The sequence below is a fragment of the Fundulus heteroclitus genome, chromosome 8 (genome assembly GCF_011125445.2).
Source record: "Fundulus heteroclitus isolate FHET01 chromosome 8, MU-UCD_Fhet_4.1, whole genome shotgun sequence".
NCBI lineage: Eukaryota > Metazoa > Chordata > Actinopteri > Cyprinodontiformes > Fundulidae > Fundulus > Fundulus heteroclitus.
Window position 1 is genome coordinate 32,581,472 of NC_046368.1, and position 13,869 is coordinate 32,595,340.

At 42.4% G+C, this 13,869-nt stretch overlaps 1 protein-coding gene across 1 annotated transcript in view; it reads right to left on the reverse strand.

Moving 5' to 3' along the window:
* Positions 1–891: 891 nt before the first annotated feature.
* The window catches only part of LOC105917373 (BRCA1 associated protein), a gene marked incomplete in the record, with an annotated part of 17,071 nt that continues 4,093 nt past the window's right edge, over positions 892–13,869 (reverse strand). The window contains 5 exon segments of the mRNA XM_036140647.1: positions 892–2,880; positions 9,311–9,450; positions 9,708–9,811; positions 9,895–9,984; positions 10,053–10,154. Coding sequence (XP_035996540.1) covers positions 2,663–2,880; positions 9,311–9,450; positions 9,708–9,811; positions 9,895–9,984; positions 10,053–10,154 — 654 coding nt within the window.

Sequence of the window (13,869 nt, forward strand, 5' to 3'; positions counted from 1 at the left end):
TCAGACCCAGATAACTCGTCTCAGTCCTGTTTTAAGGGTAAATGGACTGAATTTATAAAGGTTTTTTTTCTAGACATACTGACCACGTATTTTTCGGACTATAAGGCGCACTTAAAATCCTTAAATTTTCTCAAAACTTAATAGTGCGTCTAACAATACGGTGTGTCATATATGATTATCGTACTTGTGCTTACTGATTATATGTGGTAAAATGCGCTCAAAAATCTGTTAAAATGTGTAAGTAAGACATTGATTAACAAAAAAGCCGCTCCGCTCAATGGATATTTGGAGCATTACGGTACACTGTGTCACTACCTGACCGGACCCCTGAGCTGTCTACAAGACTGCCTGACTGTAATGTCTAAACTTGATGTGCATTTATGTAAGGCAGTCACGCCCAGAGTACACCCTAGCAACAATAAACTAAGTTAATTCAATATAAACGTTATGTTTATTTTGGCCTTATGTTAGAAACAGGGCAGTGTAGTCCACCTACTCTGTCCTCCTGATACAGACGGATAGCTCTCCCTCTCAGGAGAGAGCAGAGTGAAATTGAACACTTTGAAAGAATATTTAATGCGCCTTATGCATGGCCAAAGACACACATGCACGTTAATTTACCGTACTACTTATGGTCCTAAAAATATGGACCATCAGGCGCTTATTGTCAGTGTCAGGTTACAAAAATTAGAGCTACGTGGAGACACCCGTTTGAGCTTGTGAGCAGAAATTAGTGAACGACTTGAGCTTTGGTTAGACGGACAGTAGAGCAGACTGGGAGCGATGAATTTGAGTCTCGTTTCATGACACGCTAGCAGATTCAATTTTAGATCATTCAACCGAACAAACACACTATCAACAACATCTTAATCACTATACTGTACATACGGCTCAATGTTTCTCAAAATATGCTTTATTTCTTCACGCCAGCTCCCATTTAAAACAGGCTTTTAGATACGGCAACAGGAATGGCAAAACAAGAATAAAGGCGGCTGCAGCTTTAGGGTATTCATTTTGATCAAACAAGTCAAATGTCCAGCTAACGGCTTAATTTTCTGCCAGGTAAGAACTAAAAGCTCTAAAATGTCAGCAGCTCATGCAAACACTATGAAACATTCAAACTGCCATACAACACTTTGCATTTGGTGAATACCTGTGAAGTAGGTGCTGTCAAAGTTCTCTTACTCTGACTTATTTTTCCATTAACAACATATCGGCTGATATGACTTAACTTTTATATTCCAGAATAACTTCCAGATTCGTTTCCCAGTTTTCCATTAAACTCATGAGTTTCTACGTTTTGTTTTGTGGCTGCTTTCTTTCTTGGGGACCTGGATCACTCGCTGTAGTTATTTAAACCCTAATTTATTATTTAAACCAGAAAATCCTCCAGGAGAAAATCAGTTTGTGATCTAAAACCCAAGTGTTTGTGCAGTAGGACATCAATCCACCTCTGAGTTACTGCAAACAAAACAAAAAGGTTTTTAAGTGACCTAGCCAGTCTGGACTTTCATCCTGATTGAGACGCGGTGAGATGACTTTAAACATGCTCCAAAAGGTGGGCTGAGATTCCTCCACACTGACGCCCAACTAGTTATCAGGTTTAGGGCCAATTACGGGCAGGGTGGTCCGGAGAGGGTCTCTCTCTTCACAATTGAAATCAGTTTGCAATTTACCTCTGATATCAAAATCTGTTTGATGATCAAAAACATTCAGGTTCTACAAGAAAAAAAAACACAAACAGAAAAAATCTGTAAGGAGGCAAATACTGTTCCAAAGCCTTCTAGGCTGTCATTTGTGTCCTTTCTCTCCTTGGTAGGGGAGGTCAAAGCTTCGCCAGCGATTCCCCCAAAGAGAGACACTTTCCACAGGACAGCGGTGAATAAAGGTCAAAAGTCTTTGTATTTGAAGATAAAACAGAAATCATGACCAATATAATGCGGCTTAATATAGATGACAATAACTTAAGTTTTTTTTTTTTTACAGCAAACATAAAAGCAGAAGATGGATCTATTTAGTGGTATCCTTCCTTAGAGTTTCACCACTACAAGCTCACATTTAGATCTAAACAGCAGGGAAGTTCTTTTTATGAAAAACTAATAGTGATAATAAAAATAAAGGTAACATAATAAAGCAGAATTAAAAAAAAAACAGGGTCCTGTCCGCTCAGCTTATCACAGCTGATGACAGGCTGCACTAAAAGTGCTCTGTTGGGAAAAGAAACATCTTTTTCAGTCCATATTATCCAACCTTGCCCAGGAGTGTTCTCAACTGAAAAGTTTTTTTCCAAAACCTAAAATATATTTTTTGTACATATTTTTCTAATCAATTTTACTCCTTAGAGAAAATTTGCTTTTTCAGAGATTTTTTTCATACAGGCTTGTAAAACTTGTAATGCATAATATTTAACTGCACACTTGTGAACGTGTAGTGAATCTGAGAGCAGCCTTTCTGTATGAAAATAACTGAAACATCACACAAAATTTAAGAGACGCTCCACTTTTCCTTTTGAAGGCTACGTTAAGATCAAATGTTGCCGTTTTGTCCCAGTGTCCTCCTCAGGAGCCACAGCTTAACAAACTCCACAGCTCAGCAGTAAAAACACCATCATCTGACTTGCAGTGATGGTTTTGAAGGAGTTCCAGCAGAGTTGGGCTGCTGCCTACTTCCTCTTCCTGCCCCGCCCTCTCCTGCCCCGCCCTGAGGAGGGGCCCGCTCCATCGGAGCAGCTCTGGCTGGCCGGGATGTCGATGTGGCCCTCTTGGATTTCGCTGCGAGCTTCAGAAGACAGCTGCTCGATCTTCTGCTGTGTCTCCAGGTAAAACATCACGTCTCTCAGCTGCTCCTGCAGCTCGGTTATGACCACATCCTTTCGTTCACCTACAGCAGGTTTAAAAAGAATAAAGCAAAAAATCTAATTGCACAACAGTTCTGTTTACATCTTAATGCCAAATACGCATAAAACGTGCTCATTTTATTTAGCTAATAAATAAAGTTTGAATCCCAGAGAAGCACACATATCATTGGCTGGTGACGACAATCTGAGGATTTCATCCCAATTTGCCCTGACTGGTCAGAAAGCCAAAAATCACCAAACACTATGTTGCTAAGCACTGACAGGTCACCTTAGCCATAACACTCTTCAGTATAGAAGTTGTTACTGACAGAAGAAGAATTCATAATTATTTCCATTCTTGTGCTTAAAATGAGGTCAGAGGAAGAAGGAAAGCTGTAAGAAACTGTTTAAAAGGAAACTGTCAGCTGTTTGTTCAGGCTGCTGGCTCAGAAAGCCAGACCTTAGTTGGTCCTGGTTATTTCGCTTCTTCACCAATTCATACGATCAAAGATTTGATATGAAAAGTAGCCCTCCCACAGTACGTTATTTTGATCTGCCGACTCATGCCGTGTTGCTTCTCGAACGGATGAGGAAGGAGTGGGACTAGATGGACGCTGATACCACCAGAATTCAGCTTTCAGGTAAGTCTCCACTGAGACCAGTGAACAGTTAGCAATTAACAGCCCTAATTTGTTAGGTTAGTGATACAAGACGCTAGGGGTGGGCGATATATCGAATATACTCGATGCATCTTGAGTTTTCCTCCGCGCGATGGTTAAAATGGCTTTATCGCGATCATCGAGTGTAAATTTTCATTGCAAGATTGAGCCGCTGCATTTATTTCACTGAGAGTTTAGTTTTTCCCACATGCTGTGAACGCATCATTTGCTCCTCCTGGCGTGCGCACGCACACACACACACACACACACACACACACACACACACACACACACACACACACCCGTGCGCTTACTTACATTAATGAGACAGCGAGATCTATGGCTACAGCGTTTCAGGCCGTGGTTTGAATTTCACAAGAAGGACGTCGAACAAAATGCAGTAATTTGCTAAATATGCCGTAACACCATTGCCACAAAAGGTAGCAGTAGCACAAATTTGTTCCACCTAAAACGTCATCCAGTGCAAAATGAAGACTCTTGTAAACTCCGCGTGTCGACATCTCCCCCCCCCCCCCCCCAAAACACTTTAAGGAACGAAGGAAACTTTAATTAAACCAGCCGTAAAAACTGTTGAAACTACGTCTTCTTTTGCTAAATCCCGTATGACAGAAAAAAAACGTTTATTTAAAATTTCCCAGCGCCTAAAGAGCAACGGAAATATTTTTGAGAAGCTTTGAATATGTAGCTGCGACTCATCAGTTGATTTTATAGTCACAATTCAAGCTTTTGTTTTTAGGATTGTCACAATTTTATTATACAGAATATATGTTTCAAGCACAAAAGAGCACCTTTTATTTCAGGTTTATTTTGTGTCAGATTTTTCCTTGGTGTTCTTTTTGGCTGCTGGGATGTTCTGTTTTTTAAGGTCCAGTGTTGATCATGAAAGAGCTTTAATGTGACAATATTGTAATTTGTGAAAAGCTTCTATGTGCAGCTGTGGTTTAAAAACGGCAAAAATATAATATTTTAAATTCATTGTTATTTTGCAATCAATTTTTCAAACAAAAAAAATTGACACGTTAATATGAGATATACCAATGCAACTTTAGGCACTATGTGGCTAAAAACATTTGTTTTTCAAGGTTATTTTAACATATTGTGATATATATCGTGTATCACGATATAGCCCAAATGTATTGTAATATTAGATTTTTTTCATATCGCCCACCCCTACAAGACGCCACAGAACAAGGAAAACGTCAGCTACATGCGTTCTCTCCATTTTAAAACGGCAAAACCTTATTTTACAGCGAATGCTCTCCCACACACAGTGTGACATCTAGATAAATAAGTGAAAACTGTTCACTAAGGAAGACTTGGAAGGGGGGGGTTATAGGAACACAGTTATTTATATATCTTTAAGAGTAACCAGAATCAAAGAGCAGCATGTTCAAGTAAAAAAGCTGGATATTGGAAATTGGTCAAACATTTCTGATCAGGTTTCTGTTAAAACAAGGAAAGCCGCGGCAGTGATGTCATACCAAGTGAAACTGCCACTGAGGTATAGCAGGAATTTAAACAGAATCCCAAAACTTATTTATAAACACACCCACACCCACAGTCCATCAGTCTTTGAGACCATTTTATGAAAAGCTGTAACCTCAGTCTGGGATGGAGGCCTTTTTGGTACTGCTGAGTCATGCTAGTAAGCAGTAAGCTAGAAGGGTGTGGGGGCAGAGGACGGCTACCGTCATGTCGCCTCTCTGAGCCACCAAAGCAGCAGGGATGCACGGCTCGATTGACATTTTTTATTAAGATTATGTCTAATGCAGCTTCTATCACTTGCTTTACAGAAATCCACAACCTCTAAGTCGTTTCAGAAAATGTGGATATTACTGAAAAGATCCTGAATTTTAGTAACTCAGTAAAAAACACAAAGAATAATGACTGTACAACTGATGTTTTGAGGCCTTTGTCATTCATGATTTTCTGCAGACAGCTAATGGAAAAAAGCAACATTTAAGATTAGAACATTGCATCAAATTGATTGTAGTTACGTTTAATCTGACAATGGAGCCTCATCAGAAGACATACTCTAATTTCTTCAATGTAACTATAGTTTCCAGAGCCTCATACAACATGACTGTGGAATAAATAGAACATTTTAAAACATTGTTTTTAATCAATGGAGAAAGCTAAACTCACATTCTCTGCAGTTAAAACAACTAACCTAGTTAAAAAAATCACTCTGACAAGTACTACTTTCATAGCGCGGGTGTTTTTTGGGGAGGAATCTTTCTCTCTGTACTATAAATAGCAACAGCAGCAGCAAAATAGGACGGGATCAGAAAAGGACAGAAACCCTTGAAGAACTGGTCTGAAATCAGACACTGTCCCCAAACTGGCCAAAACACCCAAGTTATACTGTCAATCAGGATAATGGGTGTTCACCAGCTAACCCCGGACATTTTCCTTCCCCAGAATGACGGTAAACACACAAAGTGCTGTGACACTGTTCCCCACAGTGCCGCTGACACACCCCACACACCAGAAAGTGTTGTTCAAAGCGGGAAAGTCCACCAAAGTGTGCGATGCGGCGGGGCGATTTAGTTCCTTCCTGGTTTGATAAGCAGCGCCTGAGATGAGGAAGCTAACGGCCTGCGCTGCTCTCACATCTAGGAAGGAAACGTCGCCGTTGACCCTCACCCAGCCAGTGTGAGAGCAGCGCTGGCCAGCTAGCACAAAGACATATTATTGTTCCTGAAGCACTAGGGAGGCTTGAAGTCGGTCCTTTATGTCAGGCCTCGCATGGTTATTTGATTTCAGACAGCTTTTTAATAGATGACCTTTAAAAAAGCAAACAAAGCCTGAACGGAAATAATAAGAACCACCTTACAGGAATGTCTCTCAGTGCTGCCAGCATGTTCTCGTGTATCTCTTCACATACAAGGAAATTAAAGCTGGTCAAAATTTCCACATTGAAACATTAGCTTACTTATTACTATATATATATAACTAAATATATAACTATTCTATTAGAATACAATTGCTAGACTCATGATTTGCTGCGGATGCGACCCGGTCAGTTGCAGGTCAGAGTTAAAAGTCACTGCTGCTTTTGTTGCCACTAGATAAACTGCAGCTGGTTTCACAAGAATCTCAGCTGAACAGCGTTTTCCTGGAAATGTGGGGCTGGTGTAGGACGTCATCACACCTGCCTGGGGATCTTTAGAAGGTGGACATAAGTCAAGCATCAGCTGCCTAGTTTGTTTGCAACAGCAGTAGTAAAATACTTTGTACAAACACGGCCCGATTACCGTTTCCACATCCATCCATATGTCACAGAACCCTTTTTAAACTGGGTTTGAGCAACTAAAGGTCTTCTAAAGGACTGAATGCTTGTTTAGGACAGTTTCAGGGTTTTAATGGTCCTCACCTGCAGCTCCTTCTGTTTACCTGCCTTCCTATTCTTGGGCCATTCTTTTGTCAGCTTCGGCCCGTCGGAGGCAGAACATCCTGTGATAGCTGCAGTTGCAGAGATGCTAACCATCACATTTGAGATCCTAGTCAAGTTACTCAACTGTGACGACTCTAAAAGGCAGAATTAAGTTGTTTGGCTGGAGCTAGCTGTCTGCTAAACCTCAGTAGGATAACGGGCAAAATGAAAAGCCAGTGGTAGTTTGATCTGGTAAAAACGCATCTTTGCTTTGGTTGTGCTTTAAAAACTGACAGCAGGCTGTTGCTGCCACTTCTCATGGATCGTCATGTTGCCGTTAAAACAGAAGACTTTTAAAGATTTCCTGAGAAAAAAAAAATAATAATCAGAAGAATGACATGGAGGGAATACCTCCCAGATAAGAATGCAAGATTTCTGAGCATGGCTGGCCCCTAAAGAATGACCTCTGACAAACAGGGCTGGGGGGGTGGGGGGGTTAGGCACAACAACAGAAACATTATCAGACAGTTATTTCCAGAGAAACTGCCATGGTAAGAAGTTGGTGGCAGTTAAAGCCAGAGCGCCCAGACTCTGTGCTTCTGTCACACAGTAGTTGTTTACCCAGGGATCTTCGTCTGAACCGCCCCCTTAATAAAAGGCAGAGGCTGAAGGAAAAATACAGGTATGCTCACCAACTAGCCAAACATGAGGCCTACCCGCAGGCGGCGTCATGATGCAAGCATTCCAGCACTGAATGTGAGAGGGGAAAACAATGGAGCCCCTCCAGAGGATTAGTGAAACATCTTACTTACCTCAAGCTATTCATTCTTACAGGTCAAGGGGAAATAGGCCTCGTTATTAAACGAGACAAAGACACTCCGCCTCACGCCCGGCTGCTGCAGGAGACAGGCTCTCGGTTGTAGTAGTAGCTTTGTGTTTATTAAAAATTTGCCTGTGATTTGCACATGTGAGCATCTAAAGAGGAAGTACTCTCTGACAGCAGCCCCCGATGACAGAGTATTTCCATATTCTGTCAGTCCAGTAATAAATCATCCTACACGTTCCTGTTCCCCTGCTCCGTCGTTTCTAGAGGGTCCGCAGTTCAGTTCAACTCGTCAGCGTCGCTCTATAGAACGGGTGACCTGGCAGCGGAGCAGCGAATCAGGAACCAACAAACTGACGTCCAGGGAAACGACCTATTTGCTTTGGGTTATCCAGCTTAAAGATTTACCAGTAATCATCTCTTTTAGCAAACGGCGCTCCAAAGCCCACCGCTCATTCCACCCAGAGAGTAAACCGGCTAATTTTATAGCTCAACACGTGCATCATGGAAGAAGAAAACTCAGAACCTCCCATGAGTCATTAGCATGCAGTCCCTCGTAGCAGCGATAAGGTGCAGCTGGTTATCGTCTCTCTGACCTCATCAGCCCGTCACTGTCGAGGAGGAAATCTGCCCCCGCTGATGATTAATTAACAGCTGCTCTCAGCACTATAGAAACTTTATTCCATCACTGTTCATCCGTCTTCTCTAGAAACAGACATGCAACATGAATGATACGGACTTTAATAAGCTTTGGATTCCCGTTCCTCATATTTCCACACAGACAAGGCTCTAAGGCAAGAGGATGTACGCTGTAGAACATTTCCCCGTCGGGTGGGATTCATGCACCCCGGAAGTGGCCGATGAGCCGAGAACAAGGAGGCGGAGACGGGGCGGCCGCTGCTCTGCTTACTTACAGTCTGAAGTTAGAGACTTCAGTTTGGACCCCAGCTATTTCCCACTTTGGATGGCCACTCTGATAAAGATGCTAGGTGTTATAAAAAGCTGCTAGTCTCCTTGACATGTCTCTCTCTTTTATTGAAAGACACTGGATATGTACATTTCTCTTTCATGTGAGCCCATGAGAACCTCTCAAAGAAATGTCAATTGCCAAAATGGACTTAAATATTTGCTGAGACCCCCCCCCCCTTTTTTTGTTTGTTTGTTTGTTTGGTTTTTGTTTTTCTTTATGTAAGTGCATGCATAAATATACATATGTATGTGTGTTGAATTCATAATAATCTTAAATAAAGAATGTTGAAAAAGAAAAAACAAAGAAGTTAGAGACTTCAGACCGTATAGCGACGTGTATGAATCGGCATGTCATCGCTTCTGCTGTAAAACCAGCATGTGGACGTTGTGGTGAACATGCAGTGACAGAGGTAGTGGACACTACTCCTCCCCATGAGCCAGTACAACAGCTGGTTACCATGGAGACTGAAACGGCACTAGAGGAGAGCCGTTACTGCTCAACAAGGAGTCCCACCCATCTCTTTGGAGACCCCCACAGCTGCACATGTGCATAAGCACACAGGACTGTAGCTGTCCGTCTGCTGATGCCTGCGTCAGGGAAAGGCGGAGGAAGGGCCATGACCTACCGCTCTCTTTTGCTTTGCGTTCCTCCTCCGCCAGCTGGGCTTGGAGCTGCGTCTGATTGGCTCGAAGACAGCGGTTCATCTCCTGCTCCTCCTTCAGCTCCTGGGTCAGCTTCAGCACGCGAGTGTTGAGCTGGGTGCACCTGAAACAGTCCGACACGGGATGGGTTGAAGAGAAATGTTGGCATTTCTTTGGAGTTGGCACCTGATTCCTGTAGTCCTCTACTAAAGCTTTTTGGTAACTCTACTAAACAGATGTGTGTGTTTGCACTTTCTCCCTTGAGCGCTGCCTTTTCCCCTCACTTTGCAGTTTAGAAGGAAGAAACAGAGCAGATGCTGAAGAGAGAGCAGCAGAAGGACCACTAGATACAGGACCTCCTCATGGACATAGAAAACCTACTTCTTCTCCAAGCTCTGCTTCTCTTTGCTTATTTCTCCTAGCCGCTGCTCCAGGTTATCGCAGCGCTCCAGGGTCTCCTTAAATTTTGCCTTCATGTTGTTGATCTGAGGGCAGAACGACAGACGAGAACCGTTAGGATCCACAACTCAGAACCTGAGCAGGTGTAGACACGAGCGTCCTCCGGTACCTCCTCGGCTGTCTCCTTCTCCAGATGAACGATCTTATTCTCCCAGTAGATCCTCTGAGAGTCCAGCTGGCTGGTCAGCAGGTATGAGTACTGCAGACAGGGAAAGCTGGTTGGCACGTCTCCGCGCTCGCTTAAAGCTAAATAAAAACTGCTGTTACCTCTAACTGGAGAGCATCTATTTTCTCATCTTGGCAGGTCTCCCCCTCACAGTCAAACTGCACCATCTTGCCGTCAGTCTTACTGGCCACCAGGCGGTGCACGTAGTTATCTGCATCACAAGAGTTACACGACAATCATCAAAGGATAGGGGGGAGATGGAATACAAATTCCCCGCTCTAATCACGCTCGCCATTTAATGAGCAAAATAAAACAGCTCAGGTTTATCTCCCGTTTATTGTTTTAGGCATTCAATATCTAGACAAGAAAAAGGAAGAAAACCATTGATGGGACAATAGCTGATACTCCTAGCGACCACTTTACAATAAAGGTAACAAAAGCTTTTTTTGTTATTTGTACTGGACCTTTTTCAGTCAGATGAGACTAAGATTGAGCTTTTCAGCAACAAATGCTCCAGGTGGGCTTAGTACGAAAGGATGAATTAGGGCTGGACGATAATTCAATAACAATATATATTGATCAATGATAGAAAAAAAGGTCAGTAAAAAGTTCACTAGAATAAAAGTTTTCCTTCCTTTTGCATTCTAGTCATATAGGTTAATATTACAGTCAAGAACTTGCAGTTTTGTTATGAAGTTGGTTGTATGAAGGGTTAAATTTGAATTCTGTGTTTGTATCTAAAAAACGGGTCGCTAAGCAACAGTATATAATGGCCAGGGCTGCACTTAAAATATATGATTTGGATTTGTTGATAATTATCGATATCAATAATGTGATTTGTAATTTATCGATATGCTTTTTTCCAATATCATCCAGCGCTATGATGAATGTGTAAACATTACACCTCAAGCCCACTGTTCACAGTACAGTGGAGGATCTGTCATACTGTGGGTCTGTTTCCTATCTAAAGGCTCTTCAAAATCCCATGAGTGGAAATGATGGACTTTATTAGTAACTGGAAATGGGTCTTCGCTGGATCTTTCAGCAGGACCATAATCCATAATATAAGGCCAAATCAACATGGAAAAGAGTGACAGAGAGGATCCAGAACTCTGGACTATCAGGAGAGACCCACTTCATGCTACCTGCCCAGCACTGAACACATTAAACATAAAGCAAAAGAACATCTGTGACTTACAATAAACACAAGCTGATAAACCTGATACTTTCCCCAGTAAAATTCCCAATGATCTGTTTCAAACAGCCCTCAGAAGCTTCTGGTTGCTGGACTCAAGCCGGAGAATCTCAGCCAAGAACAGAACAAGCCCAAACTAAAGAGAGACATGAAACTCAGCATGTCTACAGAAGGAGCCACTGGTTTGGCGCCACTGTTTTGAAGGAAGGCTGCCAACTAGAAGAATGTGTATTTGGGACCAGGTAGTTTTTTTTTTTTTTAGTGGCAAGCCAACATAAAACGAAAAACACACGGAAAAATCAGAAGAAAGGTGCGTTGTGTGGAGACACAGAGTGCACCTGCTAATTCGCGTTAGCAAGCAAACTATTTCCTTTTAAAAAGTACTTTTTAACAGGAATCTTTCAACAGACTCATCGTCAACACAGAAAGACGATGGAAAGAGCCTTCTTTACGTCTGAGAAGCTCTTCTACGCAGGGAAAATGGGTGAGACTTGTAGATTTAAACGGGTGAAGTGGACGGATTTCTCCTCACATCTTAAAAACAGCCTCCCTGTTAAACATTTTTGCCTGTGGGTTCTGATCCAATCTTTGTTCCAAAGCATACAACTAGCCATGGTACAACGGGTATCTGTAGCAGTGAGTCGACAGCCAGACCACCGAGGAGACCACGAGTGTTTCTGAGCAAAAAGTGTCTCGGTGAGACAACACATCGTTTAAACTGTATTTCTTTTACTTTTTATAAGTCTTCTGTCACTACAGAGCGTCTGCCGATAAACAGAGATCAGGATGGACTTGTGTCTGAGCCAAATAAATTTGGCTCAGAATAAATTATCCTGGTAGTAAATTAGCACTTTGACTTGTGCTCCACCCACCAGATGTTAAGTGTTAGCTTGAAGTGACTCCTCATGTCTGAACAACGTGCTGTAGGTATAAAACTAACTGCAGACGAACCTAGAGAGTTCGAGCGGTATGACGGCTACACAAACTCAGCCACTTCCATCCACTACCTCTGGTCTGGTCTGAGAGCAGTGGTACAAAAGTGGAATCAGAACAACACCACCGCTCATTCACTCCGGTGGGTTAGTTGCAGGTGGATTGTCTCACCAGGGAGCTTTTCTGCTATCCTCGTCCTCACTGGACAAATCACCATTTATAGCAGGGGTGTCAAACATACGGCCCGCGGGCCGGATCCGGCCCGCCGAACAATTTAGTCCGGCCCTGTGGCTAAATGCATTGTCATTATAAAAAAAAAAAAAAGTTTTTTTCCCCCAGTGTCCTGTCTGGCAATGTGGCAATAAGATGCCACAAAGAACTCATCAGATTTGACTTTCACAAGTGGACAAGATAAATGGAAGAGAATGATAAAACAATTATTAAAAAAAACATGTACTTCGTTTAACTGAAAATATGCAGTTCCTATATTGTCCACGAGGGGCGCTGTGTTTTAATTAGCAGATTAAGCTTCAGGTGTGGAAAAATTAAAATAATTTCTTAATATTTATCTGTTTGATGTATTTTGTCATGCAGAACAGTGTTTTTAAGTTCCAAAAATGTGAATAAATGTTTTTCAACATTGTACAATCACTGTGATCAGTTCTTATGCATAATGCACAAGTAAATGTTTAACTGAGTAAAAGTATTGTTGAAATTGCACATACTTTTCGTAAAAACGCTGAGGTTATTCATAATATATTGTGTAAAAGTGAAATTAACTTAATATAAAAATCAACAACAAGTCCACATTTATTAGTTCTATTTAATCTTGCAATGAGTTTACTCGTGTGGCCCTCTTGAGATCAGATTAAGCTGTATGCGGCCCCTAAACCAAAATGAGTTTGACACCCCTGGTTTATAGTCAGCGACACATTTGAGCATGATCTATTACTGCTCCAGAGGACATCGCTTTGATGCCACATTGGTGCTCATAAAAGAAGAAAAATCATCATGAGCTCTGAGCCCCAACCACTTGAAGGACACAAGCCCCTTACGATGGTAACCACACACACACACACACACACACACACACACACACACAAATGGATGAGTAAAAATGATATCTAGCATTTAGGATGGTTACTGTAAATCAGTGTGGTGTAGGATGTGGCCTCTGACTTAGTTACTGATTTACGGAAACTGTGTTGAGTAAACCGTGACTCCACCATGTTTTCCCTCTCCCTGTTAAACACATACTCAGGTCGATCAAGTGCTGCCTCTCTACAACTTGCTCCAAAAAACATTGCTGGAGGAAGGAAAGCTTCTGTGTGAAGAGAAGTAAAAGTAGAGATGTCAGTGCAGCCACGACCGTCAATAGGATGATGTGGATGACTCTGCCCCCCCCCCCCCCTCTCCCAAACCGTTGCACTGATGCTAGTGCTTACATGGTACCAGTTCTTTGTGGTTCCACAGTGGCAAGCTCTACCTCAGGCCCACGTAAAGAGGCACAAACCCAGCATCAGTTCCTGCCGGACCGGAGCAAAGAATCCCTGCAGCAGGAGGCGGGCTCAGCAGCCAATCAAAACCCCGGAGCTTCGCCTGTAATCCCATCTTGGATTAGCGTCACTACAACGCAAGCTAACCAAGATGTCTTCTCCTCAAGCAGTTGGGAGTTTAAGCAGGTGAATGTGCCGCTGACAGTGGATTATCTCCCACCACATTCATAACAGCCATTTCCCACTGGGTTCTTCCCCACCGTCTCTCTCACCGGGAGGCTTTCAGAAACCTGC